The 17,410-nt window shown below is 39.0% G+C and overlaps 1 protein-coding gene across 1 annotated transcript; it reads left to right on the top strand.

Moving 5' to 3' along the window:
- Positions 1-4,411: 4,411 nt before the first annotated feature.
- LOC109990357 (myosin heavy chain, fast skeletal muscle-like) lies at positions 4,412-16,668 on the top strand. Its single transcript, XM_065954857.1, has 41 exons — positions 4,412-4,426; positions 4,646-4,694; positions 4,990-5,202; positions 5,834-5,977; positions 6,067-6,223; positions 6,468-6,495; positions 6,691-6,799; positions 6,907-6,999; positions 7,086-7,149; positions 7,228-7,326; positions 7,421-7,524; positions 7,624-7,762; positions 7,865-7,983; positions 8,090-8,239; positions 8,368-8,538; positions 8,638-8,944; positions 9,044-9,114; positions 9,197-9,284; positions 9,397-9,514; positions 9,603-9,726; positions 9,827-9,963; positions 10,079-10,334; positions 10,427-10,669; positions 10,756-10,932; positions 11,542-11,687; positions 11,808-11,898; positions 11,976-12,365; positions 12,449-12,575; positions 12,967-13,085; positions 13,171-13,367; positions 13,477-13,660; positions 13,748-13,913; positions 14,028-14,152; positions 14,548-14,856; positions 14,950-15,153; positions 15,243-15,368; positions 15,475-15,645; positions 15,736-15,840; positions 15,938-16,033; positions 16,210-16,341; positions 16,543-16,668. Exons 3-41 carry the CDS (start codon positions 5,002-5,004, stop codon positions 16,561-16,563), a joined length of 5,808 nt encoding a protein of 1,935 aa, XP_065810929.1. The 5' UTR covers positions 4,412-4,426; positions 4,646-4,694; positions 4,990-5,001; the 3' UTR covers positions 16,564-16,668.
- The last annotated feature ends 742 nt before the right edge of the window (positions 16,669-17,410 follow it).

Raw genomic sequence — 17,410 nt, 5'->3', positions numbered from 1 at the left:
TGTCTAGTGTGAAGTCCTCAGTATTTGTCTTCTAATGCCCTCGCCCCATCTTTGCCAGTTCAGTGTCATCTTTCAACAAGGAAAGAATGCAAACTACCACACTTCAGACAACATGATCCCCTCTTCGCCTCGTATGGGGAACAAACACTTGACTTAAGGGAAGGTCATGCTTCATGCCCGGCCTTGTCTTCACATCATCTGTCAGGGCACACAGTACAACAGGACCATTTAAAGAAAGAGTTTAAAAATACATCTACACCCTCGAGACAACACAAGTGCCTGTTCAGAAAAACCTGGAGACACAAATCTAGTCACCTGTTCACCAAAGATTCCTCATTGGACAATAGAGTAATAAGTGTCAGTAATAGAATTTAGTGTGTCTAATAAAACAGGTCACATTATGAAAGAAGACAAACAGAACTGTAAAATCCAGCAGAGTCACGAGAGACGACAATAATGGTGATAAAGAAAGGTCATAAACATTAAACATGAGAGTTCAGACCTTCAGATAAAGCTGTCAGTCATGTTTAAACCTTTGACTTTAGCAGCACAGAGGGGGGATTAGAGGGTCAGCGGCTGAGCCCCCACACTGACTGGTGACACTGTTAGCAATGTAGAGGTGTAATCTGATATGGAGTGTGTGAGGGGTGAAAATGATGTAAGAAAAAAAAAAGATCAAATGGGGATTTAGAACAGGAGCGCTAATGTAATTTTTTAAAAATCATTTGTGGGAAAAAAAACGTAGTAAACTCTTTTCTGAAAATTTGAAATACCGCTATTACAATTTTTTAACTGTAATAAGTAAAGCGATAAAACCATGATTCAAATATGGGAATCAAAGGGGAAAGAACAAACTTCACAAAATCGTGTTGTTCTATACAATACGATTTCATAAGGTATAAAAAAGTTGTTCTTCTGAATAATAAACAACCCTCACTCTGATAAACATCAACGTTTTTATCACCAGTTTTTGCTGCATATCCAATTCAACTCACCATGCTTTTTTTCAATCAATCAATCAATCAATCAATTAATTAATGATTAATATAATAATCAATCACAACAGAAGTTGTCTGATTACTCTTACTACAGTATAAAGAAATATCCTATTTACAGACTTCATCCACAGTGAGAAACACACACACAAAGTTTATACGTTTTATTTTGTTTTTATTTTACACAATAAAAAATTACACAAATTACAAAAAAACATGAGATACAGAGCAGGAAGAGGTAGAGAACTCACAGATCTTATTTGAAGCCTCCATGAATACTGCTACATTATCACAAAATTACGGGCAAAACACAATTTAAATGTTATAATATTATAAACACTTAATATGTTAAACTAATAATTAAGAATATACATAAAGTGACAACAGCTAGACCTTAAGCAAAGAGGTTTATGAATACCTGCTTGGGTTTGAAACATTTATTTTACACCTTTATTGACACCAGAGTAAAAAATACATAGAAGTTAAAGGTCATTCAGATAAAGATACATGGATAATATTACCAGATGGATATAGTTAGAGAACAACAGTTAAATATCTTATTGTAACATTTTACAGAGAAACTGAGTTTGCCACTTGAGATAATCTGGTGCTGTTAAATGAGACTGAAAATGAACTTCTGCAAGTAAAACATGAAGAAGGATGAAGTTAAAAAGCTTGACGGGTTGAGAGAATCAACTTTTAAAATGGCTATTTATCATAAGCATTAGCATGCTAATCTAAAACCTATTATAATTGATTCAGGTATCAACTATGAACCATTTAAACAGATACATTTTATTTAGACACATATTTACAAAAATATTAAACCATCTCATTGTTAGAGATAGCCAATATTATACTTTGATGAATGATTTCAACACACAGTTTGTTAGGGTAAAAACAATAAAAATGATGTTTCGATTCAATCTAACAGCAGAAGAGAAATCCTGGAAACAGTCCATTTATTGACCCTGAGGTCTGAATGAAACAGATGGTGTAGTCTGGTGGATCTGTTTACATCTCTTGGTGATGACTTTTGAAAAATAATCAGTTGAAACATTTTGAATATGCTTTAAAGGTCAAACTCATCTTTGAATATACATTTTATCAAATGGATCTAGATGAAGCTTCATTATAGCCCTTTTTGAAATATTCTAATAACCGTGTCTGATGAGCCTCCCTGGTGTGAAAATGTTCACAGTATCAGATTTCAGAGTCCATCCCTAGAAAGCTCACGCCCTTTGACCTCCACTGGATCAAGACAGACGACCCCTTTCTGGGTAGACTCGTCTGTCATTAGTCTGAGCTCCAGGATTATCACACCCTCGTGAAATACGGTAAAAGTCAGACATGTTCCCGAAGACCTGTAAATATTTGTCATTCTTGAAATGAGTGTGAGTTTTCACTGCCACTTGTAGAGAAAAGGAAATGTGAAAACCAAACCTGCATACTGTGTTCGAGCACTGACAGTAGGGATTAATGGAAACCTGACACCATCACACTTCCAAGCCGCTCCCTAGAAGTCATGCAGACAAATATGAGTGAAGAACATAAACAAAACACAAACCTTTCACAAAGTATTGTGTAGATAATTTAAATTATTTTTTCAGATTTGTTAAATTATTCATTTAATGTTATTTTTAAAGGCATAAAAATCACTATACACTTGCAGCCTTTTATTCCTGCCAGCCATTAAAATAAGTATTGTAACTTATATCAAAATGACAGAATTTGCACTTCCAAAATTAGAGTTTGAGATTGTCATGTTTACAACTCTCCTGTTATCACATGACCCACACCAAAACGCTCCACAGGCTCCCTCTACCCTCAGACATCATGAAGTTCAAGTTTATAAGTGCCAGAATTTCTAATAGTTCAAAGTACTTTATAAAGTAAAACATAAAAAGAAGAGCAGGTAGGAAACATTAAAAAAAAAAAAAAAGATACTCATACACCGTAAAAGTAATAGATTAAGAAACTAATGAATGACTCAGAATCAAAAGAATGCTGACTCGTCAGACAGAAAGAAGTTTATGAATGTTCAAGGAAATAAGAGAAGCACTCAATGATATTAGAAATGTTTCATATAAACAGTTTATTAAGATTTTCAAACTCTGCTTATCTATTTAATGATCATCCATACAGTATACTGCTTGTAGAAGAGTGTGTGTCAGTGATGTTATGGCGTGCCATATGTTATCACATCATCTCAAACACAGGCCCCTTGCTCCCATATTGCCACCATTAGTTGTTGTAATGAGATAATTAGACACTTTGGCAGGTCCCTTTATCATTAGAAGTCATAGTGATCTCTTTATAAGGTTTTTATTTCACAACACTGTAGTGGAGGGATTTCTTACTTCAACTGTTGCATACAATACACATTTTCTATGATAATATTGAGTAAATTAGCATGTTTTGTGACAAAAGCCTGTTCAAAAAGCTGATGTTTTTATTTGATGGCATCATTTTGTGATGGATGTTTGCATCACAGGAACTTAGAAGCCGATACCATCACCATTCATTTGAGTTATCTTCACACGATGCATATGTCTACTAGTATTATTCTTTCTTTCTATTGTCCTTTCCCCCTTCAGAAAAAATCTCATTAACTTGGGGATTTCGTAAAAGACAGACCTCGAGGAGCCTTTCTGTTATCTTGAGGTATCATTATTTTCACAGGTTCTCAGATTAGCAACTGTTAGGCTCAACTCTGTTCCTTTGTCAAAGGGAAAACTTGCAAGGCTTCTGGGACAGAATACCAGTGACATATGAGAGCTTCTCCATGGCTAAAGTCGGATCCTCTGCCGTGCCAAGGTGCATTATGAAGATTATCGTAAAGACCAAAACAATGTCTGAACTCTGAACAGAAGAATATTTACACAAGGTTAATAAAAAAAAGTGCTGCATTGTAAGAGTCCTAGTCTATTTATACACTTTAAAGTTCAGTCTCTAGTTTAACTGTGTCTATTGTTTGGCACCATTACTCCTTGTGACATAGTTTATAATGGGACAAATGTTTTAAGTGCTCTCTCTTGCTATGTTACTGCAGCCCTAAGGGACACAGTGATTTCTAAAAACAATCCCTTCTGATTAATATTCTTCTGAATGATCGGGGGAAAACATCACATTAACCTATCTATGCTTGTGTTGGACGTGTGACCACAATACTAAAGAAACATAATCATCAACAGTCTTTGTATTTATTTCCCATTTAAGTTCTTGTCATTGTCTGAAACTTGCCTGGTGGAAAGTGTTGAAAAACTTGATCAGTGATTCCACATATCAGATCAAACGCAGAAATACTCGAGCAGGAGAGCCTTACAGTGCATGACCAAATAAAGAAAGTAATTTGTGCTGACTGAACACTGATCTCTCTATATAAGAAGGGAGGCTGGACACCCCCAAGGACTGACAGGCGAATAGTCAAGGTGAGTGAGAAACAGTCTTTTATTAGCAGGAAGAAAACCAGCAGCTTAATGAACAATGCAGGGCATGACTGCTTACTGCCAGGCACCACAAGTGCATCCACAACCGATGGCTATTAAAGATTTATTTCAGATTGCAGTCCCTTTTTTTTGCTTTTGTTTTTTTTAAATAGGAATGTCTAATCACAGTTAATTATTTCAACTGTGTGTCTCTTTGTTCAGGATCCTCATTAAACCATCAGCAGCTGTTCTTCTGAGAAGAGGGAAAAAGGTAATTGACTTTTCCTACCATGTTTGAATTTGTCAAGATCATTTTTAATCATAGCAGAGTACAGAATGGATACGATTAATTGTGAAGTGATTCATTTATCAAGTAATTCAGCTTTTGTTTAGGAAATATGTGGTGCTATGAATAGGCAAACTCTCCTGGTGTTTGTTTCAGTGTTACACGTGTCACAGCATTAAAAGTATTTTCAAAGTATTTTCAAAGTGTGAAACAGTCAACTACCATCCTGGGTGTAGACATCAGAGCTGAGAACAATTCATCAAATATTTTCTACTTGCAGTAAAGAGTCACCATGGGGGACGCAGAAATGGAGTGTTTTGGTGCGGCGGCCGCTTTCCTCCGGAAGCCAGAAAGAGAGAGAATTGAAGCACAAAACACCCCCTTTGATGCTAAATCGGCGTACTTTGTGACCGAACCTGCAGAGATGTACCTCAAAGGGAAACTTGTAAAGAGAGAAGGTGGCAAAGCCACAGTGGAGACTCTCTGTGGAAAGGTGAGTGTGACCGCACTGTGGGGGGGGAGAAAAAAAGGTTATTCACAAACTTGAAGTCTTGTAATTCTAATAAATGCATAAATCATATAAGTACAAAGCTAATGAGACAACATTTGTGACAGGTTTTCTGTTTTTTTCAGTCTAGAAGAGCACAATTTTGAGTACCTCACTTCCTCTTAAATGCACCTTATATTATATATTATAATACTGCAATAATCAAACCACGTCATTATGAATCATCACTTGTCACTTTAACACTCACTGCACATAATGTCTCAATTGTCCTGCATAGTTCACTTCCCTCCTTTATATTCCAGTTGTATATCCGCCTATTTTATTCGAATGATTGATTATCGATTCTGTTTTAATTTTTTATTTTTTGTACTACCTACTGCTACTTGTCTTGAGCTGCTGCAACATCCGAATTTCCACCCTGGGGGATCAACAAAGTATCATCTTATCCTAATTTTGTTCAAAACAAGTTGTCATTTGTTATGTATGTTTAGTGCATGTCTTGTGATGCATACTCATAACTACAACACTTTAAGAAAGGTCAAGCCTTGAACATTACAGACTTTAAACTGATCAGCTGGCTGTAACCAGTTCTGTATGGTTTCTGTCCCTGTAATAGACAATCACTGTAAAAGACACAGAGGTCTTCCCCATGAACCCTCCAAAGTACGATAAGATTGAGGACATGGCCATGATGACCCACCTCAGTGAACCCTCTGTGCTGTATAACCTCAAAGAGCGCTATGCAGCATGGATGATCTATGTGAGTTTGATTCTGATTATCACATCAGTTGATGAAATCCGACTCCATCAAGAAGTGTGTCAGTAAAAAGCCTCTCTGTCCTTCCCCAGACCTACTCAGGGCTGTTCTGTGTGACTGTGAACCCCTACAAGTGGCTCCCAGTGTACGACTCAGGGGTTGTGCAAGGATACAGAGGCAAAAAGAGGATTGAGGCTCCACCCCACATCTTCTCCATCTCTGACAACGCTTATCAGTTCATGCTCACTGGTGTGTACACAACACAATGTCCAGAAACTTCAAGGGTTTTAGAAGAAAAGCTAATATTTGTGAAGACAAGAGCATTTACAGTGCACATCAATGTTTTAGTATATTAAGCAAGTAGCTGCTGGATAAACTTATTTTGGTTTATTTATTTTGACATTAGAGAGGGTTTAGGCTGAATAATGTACATGAGGCAGGTTTGAAACTTTCTGTTATGTAAAAAGCATACTAATGTTTTGTTTTTTTACAGACCGTGAGAATCAGTCTATCCTGATCACGTAAGTTTGATCATTTTTACAACCTTTTCACCTCATCTACAAGGAAACTGAAATCAATATATGTCACAGAGAAGTCCTGTCATCCTTTAACATAAACTAACCATAACCATACACAAATATTTGCTGGACAATATGCAATACACAAAATCTTTGAACAAGAGTTTGTTTGTGCTAATTCATTCTGTATGCCCAAAGTGGAGAATCTGGTGCAGGGAAGACTGTCAACACCAAACGTGTCATCCAGTACTTTGCTACAATCGCAGTGGCTGGAGGAAAGAAAGTGGAGCAGACTGGAAAAATACAGGTAAATGAACAAGGCTTTTAACAGGACAACAAAACTGACATATTGAATGTCATTTTGGACCCTCAAGTATGACCGTCTAATTCTTGTTTCTGGTTTACTGAATGAAGGGGTCTCTGGAAGATCAAATCATTGCAGCCAATCCCCTGCTGGAGGCTTATGGTAATGCCAAAACTGTGAGGAATGACAACTCATCCCGCTTTGTAAGTTTCGGTTCAATAAATTGAACTTTGATTTTGAGAGTGAGTTAAAAAAATATTCAAATGCTTACAACTGTCTCCTTCTTCAGGGTAAATTTATTCGCATCCATTTTGGAACAACTGGAAAGCTGGCTTCAGCTGATATCGAAACGTGTAAGCTTTTGGCCCTTCTTCATCCTTAAGATTTTAGGGAAAAGACGAACCGCAAATCATTTATTCCGTGTTTTACAGATCTGTTGGAGAAATCTCGAGTGACATTCCAGCTGTCTGCTGAGAGGAGCTACCACATCTTCTATCAGCTCATGACAGGTCACAAACCAGAGCTGATAGGTAAAACATATTTGATCTAAATGTACTGTTTAGTGTCGGCTTTACTGTGTATGTTTGCTTACAAGTATCAACCACATGGGTTTACTTTTTTCAGAGGCTCTCCTTATCACCACAAACCCGTATGACTACCACATGATCAGTCAGGGTGAAATCACGGTCAAGAGTATCGATGACATTGAAGAATTCATTGCAACCGATGTAAGGAAATGATCAAATCCACTACCTTAAAAAAGCTGTATCCATTTTCATTAATTGAGAGCAGAACTCATGGCTTTATTTATTTTTTTATACTCACAGACTGCAATCGACATCCTTGGCTTCACTGCGGAGGAGAAACAAGGCATCTACAAGCTGACTGGAGCTGTGATGCATCATGGAAACATGAAGTTCAAGCAGAAACAGCGTGAAGAGCAGGCTGAGCCGGATGGCACGGAGGGTGTGTTGTATTTCCATTTTTTCCCTCTCTTCCCTCTTCCATAAACCTCTTTGTATTCTCTTTTGACTAACATCTCTCAATTAACTGTTTTTTTTTTCTCAGTTGCTGATAAAATCTCTTACCTCTTGGGCCTGAACTCCGCTGACGTACTGAAGGCACTGTGCTATCCGAGGGTGAAAGTCGGAAACGAGTTTGTGACTAAGGGTCAGACTGTGCCTCAGGTAACATGTTCATTTTCAGACAAAGTTGTGTCAATCTTTTTTCTGTAGCCTGTTGAACACTTGTCATTCATCTTTTTTTCTTTTATCATTATTTCTATGAAATCAGGTCAACAATTCTGTCAGTGCTCTCTGCAAGTCTATCTATGAGAAAATGTTCTTGTGGATGGTGGTCAGAATTAATGAGATGTTGGATACCAAGCAGCCCAGAAGCTATTTCATCGGTGTCCTGGATATTGCTGGGTTTGAAATCTTTGACGTAAGTGTGCTTAACTGATAATGCATGAACTTCTGTAGCCTGTTTTAAAGCTAAGAGTACAAATAATAGCAATTTTAGCATTTGCTTCATATAGCCTTCACTGACCTTTGCTTTCTTAATCTTCTTAGTACAACAGCTTGGAGCAGCTGTGCATCAACTTCACCAATGAGAAACTGCAACAGTTTTTCAACCACCACATGTTTGTGCTGGAGCAAGAGGAGTACAAGAAAGAAGGAATTGAATGGGAGTTCATTGACTTTGGTATGGATCTGGCTGCATGCATTGAGCTGATTGAGAAGGTGAGCATTGAGCAACATGCTATTTTGCACTTACCAATAAAACTATCTGATTTGATGACTTCAGATTTTTTGTATTAAATAATCATTCTATCCTGCCAGCCAATGGGCATCTTCTCCATCCTTGAAGAGGAGTGCATGTTCCCCAAGGCATCAGACACCACCTTCAAGAACAAACTGTATGACCAGCATCTTGGTAAAACCAAGTCTTTTGAGAAGCCAAAGCCAGCCAAAGGCAAGGCTGAGGCTCACTTTGCCCTGGTGCACTACGCTGGTACTGTTGATTACAACATCACCGGATGGCTCGACAAAAACAAAGACCCTCTGAACGACTCAGTGGTTCAGCTCTACCAGAAAGCATCAAACAAACTGCTGTGCTTTCTGTATGCATCACATGCATCAGCAGATGGTAAATGTTGTGATAATTCCAAATGGTAGGAAATATTGAAATGTGACATGTGTTTCTTGTGCTGAATTGAATCTAATGCTACTGTTGTTCCACTGACAGCTGAGGCTGCTGGAAAGAAAGGTGCCAAAAAGAAGGGTGGATCCTTTCAAACTGTGTCTGCATTGTTCAGAGTAAGATGTGAAAGGATGGCTTTGAAAGTTTACTGCACTAATTTGATGCCTTTAATACATTTATTGTCCTTTAATTCTTCAGGAGAATTTGGGCAAGCTGATGACAAATTTGAGGAGCACACATCCTCATTTTGTGCGCTGCCTGATTCCAAATGAATCAAAGACACCTGGTATGTGTCTCTATGGTGTTTGTTAATGAAGTTATTAAAAAAAAAAAAAAACTTGATTCAAACATTTCTTCAAACACATTTACAAATCATGTTACTCAATAATGTTTCATAGGTCTCATGGAGAACTTCCTGGTCATCCATCAGCTGAGGTGTAACGGTGTGCTGGAAGGAATCAGGATCTGCAGGAAAGGTTTCCCGAGCAGAATCCTCTATGGTGACTTCAAGCAGAGGTAGCAGAAAAACAATCTATAAAGTAACTGAAAATTATTCATGGTCTTAGAGTGTACATGCCTAACTTTGTGAAATCTTTCATTTTAGATACAAAGTATTGAATGCTAGTGTCATCCCTGAGGGACAATTCATAGATAACAAGAAGGCGTCAGAGAAACTGCTGGGATCCATCGATGTGGACCACACACAGTACAAGTTCGGCCACACTAAGGTAGAGTAAGAAACGCTTCCATGGACATGGCTGTTTCCAATGCGGCCAAAAGACCATCATTAGTAGTTCTGATTTACCGAATACAATTGGTTCTTTTCAGGTGTTCTTTAAAGCTGGTCTGCTGGGAGTTCTGGAAGAGAAAAGAGATGAGAAGCTGGCTCAGCTGGTCACAATGACTCAGGCTCTCTGCAGAGGTTTCCTCATGAGGACGGAGTTCGTAAAGATGATAGAGAGAAGGTAATGTGTTTTTCTGGTCATGATGTAAATTCATTTTTGGAAATCTATCGTCATATATAATAAGATAACTATTTTTGAAAATTCACTGAACTCACTTTTTCCTTGTCTTCTCCAGAGATGCCATTTTCACCGTCCAGTACAACATCCGCGCATTCATGAATGTCAAAACATGGCCATGGATGAAGGTCTACTTCAAGATTAAGCCTCTGCTGAAGAGTGCAGAGACTGAAAAAGAAATGGCAATGATGAAAGAGGACTTTTTAAAAACCAAAGAGGACTTGACAAAGGCTCTTTCCAAAAAGAAGGAACTGGAGGAGAAGATGGTTTCTCTGCTACAGGAGAAAAATGATCTGTTGTTGCAAGTGCAATCTGTAAGTTGGACCATTACACAGCTTATTCTTGTATATTAAATACAGTAAATATCCTACCACAAATATGTGAACCTGTCTGCATTGCCTTTTAGGAAAGTGAAAACCTCAGTGATGCAGAGGAAAGGTGTGAGGGGCTCATTAAAGCAAAAATCCAGCTCGAGGCCAAACTCAAAGAGACGACTGAGAGACTGGAGGATGAGGAGGAAATGAATTCTGAGCTCACAGCAAAGAAGAGGAAGCTGGAGGATGAGTGCTCTGAGTTGAAGAAGGACATTGATGACTTGGAGCTCACACTGGCAAAAGTGGAAAAGGAGAAACATGCCACTGAGAACAAGGTAATAAGAAAGACTTTTGATCACATATTCCCTTTTTTGTTGTTGGATAATAGGCCTTTAACTAAAATTCATGTAAACTTTCACAGGTCAAAAACCTTACAGAAGAAATGGCATCTCAAGATGAGACTGTTGCCAAGTTGACGAAAGAGAAGAAAGCCCTCCAAGAGGCACATCAGCAGACCCTCGATGATCTGCAGGCAGAGGAAGACAAAGTCAACACTCTGACGAAGGCCAAAACCAAGTTAGAGCAACAAGTGGATGATGTGAGTATTCTTCATTACAATTCAAAAAGTTCAACTTGATAATAAAACTGTGAAAATGACATTTGATGTTAGCATGCTAACAGGTTAATACGAGATGTCCCAGGATTCTAAGGGCCACAAACACTCTCAGGCAGCGACTTAGTCACATATACTGTTTAACTGTTGAGAGTGCTGCAAAACAATTTCACATTATTTTGTTGGATAAGTCCTTTAGGGATATTTCCATTAAACCAAGAGCAACCGTATCTTATTTCCACACAACAGTAAGACACAAATCCATAAGTTTGCGTCCTAAGCTGCTAATGTGACCGTTCATTTAGACACTATGTGCCCCTTTTTGTTAATAGTTTGCTAAGTCAGTACAGCCCATGCACAGTTGAAAAAGAGTGACCTTAACTCAATCAAGCTGTAATCAAATAGATAATATCGTCATTGGATTTCATTCATGCCTTGTTTTATGGAAATCACTTTTGTGCATGAAGTCAACTTGAAATCCAGCCCAGGAATGGGACAGATACAACAGATATGATAACAATGCATGGCTTAAAGACCATATTAGTGAAAAATGGTTATAACTTTAACCTTGTGAAACATCCCTTCCCTTGATAGCTTGAAGGTTCTCTGGAGCAAGAGAAGAAGCTTCGTATGGATCTTGAGCGAGCAAAGAGGAAGCTTGAAGGAGATTTGAAACTGGCCCAGGAAACCGTCATGGATCTGGAGAATGACAAGCAGCAGTCTGATGAGAAAATAAAGAAGTAAGAATAAACAAACACCCCAAAATTAGATTTTTTTATACCTGCTTGTACACTATATTGAACAAGTGGCACTAGTTAAATGTAGCTTTAATATTTGGATTTGTTTTCTGCCACTTCTAGGAAGGACTTTGAGATAAGCCAGCTCCTGGGTAAGATCGAGGATGAGCAGAGTCTTGGAATCCAGCTCCAGAAAAAGATAAAGGAACTTCAGGTATCCTTTGTAGTATAGTCAAAGCAGTTGGTACAAAATATTGTGAACAATTTTCAGTTAAACCATGTGTGTTTCAGGCTCGGATTGAGGAGCTAGAAGAGGAGATCGAGGCTGAGCGTGCTGCTCGGGCCAAGGTGGAGAAGCAGAGGTCCGATCTCTCCAGGGAACTTGAAGAGATCAGCGAGAGGCTTGAAGAAGCCGGTGGAGCAACTGCAGCTCAGATTGAGATGAACAAAAAACGTGAAGCAGAGTTTCAGAAGCTGCGGCGTGACCTGGAAGAGTCCACCCTGCAGCACGAAGCCACTTCTGCAGCCCTCCGCAAGAAGCAGGCTGACAGCGTGGCGGAGCTGGGGGAACAGATCGATAACCTCCAGAGAGTCAAACAGAAGCTGGAGAAAGAGAAGAGTGAATACAAGATGGAGATTGATGACCTCAGTAGCAATATGGAATCCATTGCCAAATCAAAGGTGAGGTTTTAAAGACTTCATACAGAGAGTGAAAAAGAATGCAGACATGCACAGACTAATAAATGTTCTGTGTTTTTTACCAGTCAAACCTTGAAAAGCTGTGCAGAACAGTAGAAGATCAACTGAGTGAGCTGAAAAACAAGAATGACGAAAATGTTCGTCAACTAAATGATTTGAGTGTCCAAAAAGCAAGACTTCAAACTGAAAATGGTAATTGAAAAAAGTTGTATAATTTTTGCCAGTTCAGAATGTATTCACATGTTGCTTTTATTAACTTACATGGTGAGTTTAAACTTTTGTTTTCAACGACCTAACCTATTAGATTGTGAATTGTCATCACTTCACTGGCTATATTCAATCTGTTGACCTAAAGATATATGCATGCCAATATTTACTATTTTTTACCTTTGATTTTGAACAGCCATGTTCCAGCTCATTGCTTTGTCAATTTCTGATTTTTACATTTTTCATCACACTTTCAAATATCAGCAAATGACACCAGCCGCAAACTGCTAAATAAAATGCACTTAAATTCTTTTACATATTAAGTCAGCTATTGCACTTTCTGATGCTCAATAGGTCAGTTATAATCTTTCATTAGGTGAATGTACACGTCAGCTGGAGGAGAAAGAAGCTCTGGTCTCTCAGCTGACAAGAGGAAAGCAGGCTTACACTCAGCAGATTGAGGAGCTGAAGAGGCACGTTGAAGAAGAAGTTAAGGTAAGGAAACCAGCAGGATAGTAACAAAGACAAATGCCTCCTGATGACTAGTATCAAATATTAATCATGAGCATTTGTATCATAGGCCAAGAATGCCCTGGCACATGCAGTCCAGTCATCCCGTCATGACTGCGATCTGCTCAGAGAGCAGTTTGAAGAGGAGCAGGAAGCTAAAGCTGAGCTGCAGCGTTCAATGTCCAAGGCTAACAGCGAGGTGGCTCAGTGGAGATCCAAATATGAGACTGATGCCATTCAGCGCACTGAGGAGCTGGAGGAGGCAAAGTAATGAACATAATAATCTTCCATAAGAATGAAAGTGATCCTCAAATCACTCAGGTTTTCCTTGTGCACAGAAACAATGAATATTTCAAATCTGTTTACGTTTCATCAGGAAAAAGCTCGCCCAGCGTCTTCAGGATGCAGAGGAGTCCATCGAGGCTGTGAATGCAAAATGTGCCTCTCTGGAAAAGACTAAACAGAGACTGCAGGGTGAAGTGGAGGACATGATGATTGATGTGGAGAGAGCTAATGCTCTAGCTGCTAGCCTGGACAAGAAGCAAAGGAACTTTGACAAGGTTTGACATTTTCATATTTACACTGTTTTGACAGGTAATGAGAGGTTAGAAAAAAAAAACTCAGTTGTTATTGCACTTGTTATTCAGGTTCTGTCAGAGTGGAAGCAGAAGTATGAGGAGAGCCAAGCAGAGCTGGAAGGAGCTCAGAAGGAGGCTCGCTCAATGAGCACGGAGCTTTTCAAGATGAAGAATTCATATGAAGAAGCTCTGGACCAACTGGAGACCATGAAGAGAGAGAACAAGAACCTCCAACGTAATTAAGTCTTTAGTGGATATACACTAAACAACACTAAGGACTACTGTCATTACTGTACATTGTTTTTTGACTTATTATTCTAAAATAAGCTCAATTAATTTGTCCCACTAGAGGAGATCTCAGACTTGACGGAACAGCTTGGTGAAACTGGAAAGGCCATCCATGAGCTTGAGAAGGGAAAGAAGATGGTGGAAAGTGAGAAGACAGAGATCCAGACTGCTCTAGAGGAGGCTGAGGTAAACTTGAATCCTCGTATCAACAGTAAGAGTTCATAGGCACACTAGCCAGGAAACTCACATGTTCAAATCATTTAGCTATAGTACAGGGGAGGGGCAGTACAGGCTTGATATCAAATATGACATATTTTTATACAAGTCAAATTCAAAGTCTGAAACTGCAAAAAGAAAAAGTCAGATGAATCACTTCCTGTTCATGTGTCTGCTGTCACTGTCAGACAGTTTTGAATATTAACAGAGCTTTAGACCCTACATGTGGGAGATCTATCTTGTAAAGGTTATAGACTTGGCACCTGTATTCTATTTTTCTTAAGGGTGACTTTTTTTTTCTTTTTTTTTTTTAAATAAAGAAACTTATGTGTACTCCAGGTGATGAATATCCCATTTGTCCACAGGCAACCCTGGAGCATGAGGAGTCCAAGATTCTCCGTGTTCAGCTGGAACTCACTCAAGTTAAGAGTGAGATTGACAGAAAACTTGCTGAGAAGGACGAGGAGATTGAGCAAATCAAGAGGAACAGCCAGAGAGTGATTGAGTCAATGCAGAGTAATTTGGATTCTGAGGTCAGGAGCAGAAATGATGCCCTGAGAATCAAGAAGAAGATGGAGGGAGACCTCAATGAGATGGAGATTCAGCTGAGCCATGCCAACCGGCAGGCAGCTGAATCCCAGAAACAGCTGAGGAACGTGCAGGGACAGCTGAAGGTACATCCAGTGAAGGATTAGTGGAGAAGTGTCTTGGTTCATAAAGTAGCTTTGAGTGTTAGCTGATACATCTATCAATGTTTTGCATTTCAGGATGCCCAGCTTCACCTTGATGATGCTATCAGAGGTCAGGAGGACATGAAGGAGCAGGTTGCCATGGTGGAGCGTAGGAACAACCTGATGCTGGCTGAGATCGAGGAGCTGAGAGTTGCTCTGGAGCAGACTGAGAGAGGCCGCAAAGTAGCTGAACAGGAGCTGGTGGATGCCAGTGAGCGTGTGGGGCTGCTGCACTCTCAGGTATGCTCAAGGGCCAACCAACTACAATTTAAACTTTGTTCCTTTATTGTTGAACACATGACAATTATTCATTGTTGTTTAAATAATAGAATACCAGCCTCTTAAACACCAAGAAGAAGTTGGAAGGCGATCTTGTCCAGATCCAGAGTGAAGTGGAAGATGCTGTACAGGAAGCTAGAAATGCTGAAGAAAAGGCCAAGAAGGCGATCACTGATGTGAGTGATTCTGAGACTTTTCTGTGTAACCAAAAACAAAGTTTAGTACACAAATGTAGGTCTAGTGTGCAATAAATTCACACTCAACAAAACTTCATAATTTCAGGCTGCCATGATGGCAGAAGAGCTGAAGAAGGAGCAGGACACCAGCGCTCATTTGGAGAGGATGAAGAAGAACCTGGAGGTGACAGTGAAGGACCTGCAGCATCGCCTTGATGAAGCGGAGAATCTGGCCATGAAGGGAGGCAAGAAGCAGCTCCAGAAACTGGAGGCTCGGGTAAACATGAATAGTACAGCAAATTACAAAACATTTTTTTATGTAAAATCTTGCCCTTTTTTAGTAATTGCAAGTGTTCATATTTGAAAGGTGCGGGAGCTCGAAGCAGAGGTTGAAGCTGAGCAGAGACGAGGAACAGATGCTATCAAAGGTGTTCGTAAATATGAGAGAAGAGTGAAGGAGCTCACCTATCAGGTAACTAGTTCATTTATTTATTGCAAATAATTGGTCAGATTTGCAAAACTGTGTCTAAACTGTGTATATTCATTCATTTCTGTCATGTCAACTGTAGACCGAGGAGGACAAGAAGAACGTTGCCCGACTTCAGGATCTGGTGGACAAGCTGCAGCTCAAAGTGAAGGCCTACAAGAGACAGGCTGAGGAGGCAGTGAGTAAAAAACTTGTTACCTGGAACCTGGGAACAGAACAATACAACCATACTCTTCTTTTTATGTGTGCACAATGTTGTAAAATGTAAAATGACAGTAAAAAAACTGAATCACCAGGATCAGTAGATCAATAAAGTCTTGATGGAAGTTAACACAATGTTGATTTCCCTCACAGGAGGAGCAGGCCAACACTCACCTGTCTAGGTACAGGAAGGTGCAACACGAGATGGAGGAGGCTCAGGAGCGTGCTGACATCGCAGAGTCCCAGGTCAACAAACTGAGGGCAAAGAGTCGGGACATTGGAAAAGTAAGCAGAATATAGAAGTCAGGCAATAAGCTGGTAGTAAACGGTTTCTGATAATCTTACAAGGTAAAATCACATTGAATGGTCTAATGCTGTTCTTCTTTTTTGGGTTAGTGTGCTTCAATAAGTTTTTAGTCATTTATATCTAATTCAATTTTTACATGGCACTCATTATTTCTTTTTTCTATTTTCCACCCACTGTAGGGAAAGGAGTCTGAAGAATAATGTGCATACTTTTTGAGAGACACAAATGAAAATCATACAATATGAATATTTATTGAACTGCTCTCTCTTACTATTGTAGATCTATATTAAATCAATTTAAGCCAGTCTGCTGTCTCTGAAACTTTTGTTCCCACCACAAATACACAAGTTAAACCACATGGTTTAATAAAGAAATGTGGAATCTCTGTTTCCGATACACTTTTGTAGGGAAATTATTTGTGCATACTAGTAAAACAAACATTTGTCGAATTTGAAATGATGGTTTCTTTGATCAACCTGAATATGTAAATCCAACTCAAGCCTTATCATCTTACAACACAGATCTGTATTTTAAAAATTAACTTTCACAATTTGTCGTCAAAAGCCGTATTAAGTATAAAATAAAATACAAATAATAATCCTTTTCATGTTCTAACTGCAATTTTGTTAAGGTGCAAAAAGCCTTGAAGCAATTATGAAAACCCATTCACACCAAACTGTTTAAAGACATTTGACCTTTTTCTTCCGATGTTTCAAACTCTACATTTTAACGTTTCAGTCACGAGATTGAACCAACACAACAAATTGAGTTACAAACCCACTGGAGCAATAACAGGTTGGAGGAGACAGGGGTTGCAAATTAGCCACAGCTTGAAACCTGTATGCATGGCATCTACTTTGTATTTAACATGTTAAGCAATTTTCATTGCATATGTCTCCTTTAAATAAACAAATACAATTTTTAATAAAGTGAGCTCTCGGATGGCTCACCATCTCAACAGACTGAGCTCTGTTAAAGTTGGCTAGGTCCGATCCTTGAAAGGCTGAACTCGTCTTTCTAACATTGAATGACCGCCTATTGAAACAG

This window comes from Labrus bergylta, chromosome 5, assembly GCF_963930695.1.
Source record: "Labrus bergylta chromosome 5, fLabBer1.1, whole genome shotgun sequence".
Taxonomy (NCBI): domain Eukaryota; kingdom Metazoa; phylum Chordata; class Actinopteri; order Labriformes; family Labridae; genus Labrus; species Labrus bergylta.
This window is presented reverse-complemented; position numbering and strand designations above follow the sequence as displayed.

Excerpts from the sequence above, each read along its gene's own strand:
- LOC109990357 (XM_065954857.1), top strand. The coding sequence starts at position 5,002 with ATGGGGGACGCAGAAATGGAGTGTTTTGGTGCGGCGGCCGCTTTCCTC. Across the intron at positions 10,335-10,426 it reads TGTTGTTGCAAGTGCAATCT|GAAAGTGAAAACCTCAGTGA; the intron begins GTAAGTTGGACC and ends ATTGCCTTTTAG. Across the intron at positions 13,661-13,747 it reads AGCAAAGGAACTTTGACAAG|GTTCTGTCAGAGTGGAAGCA; the intron begins GTTTGACATTTT and ends CTTGTTATTCAG.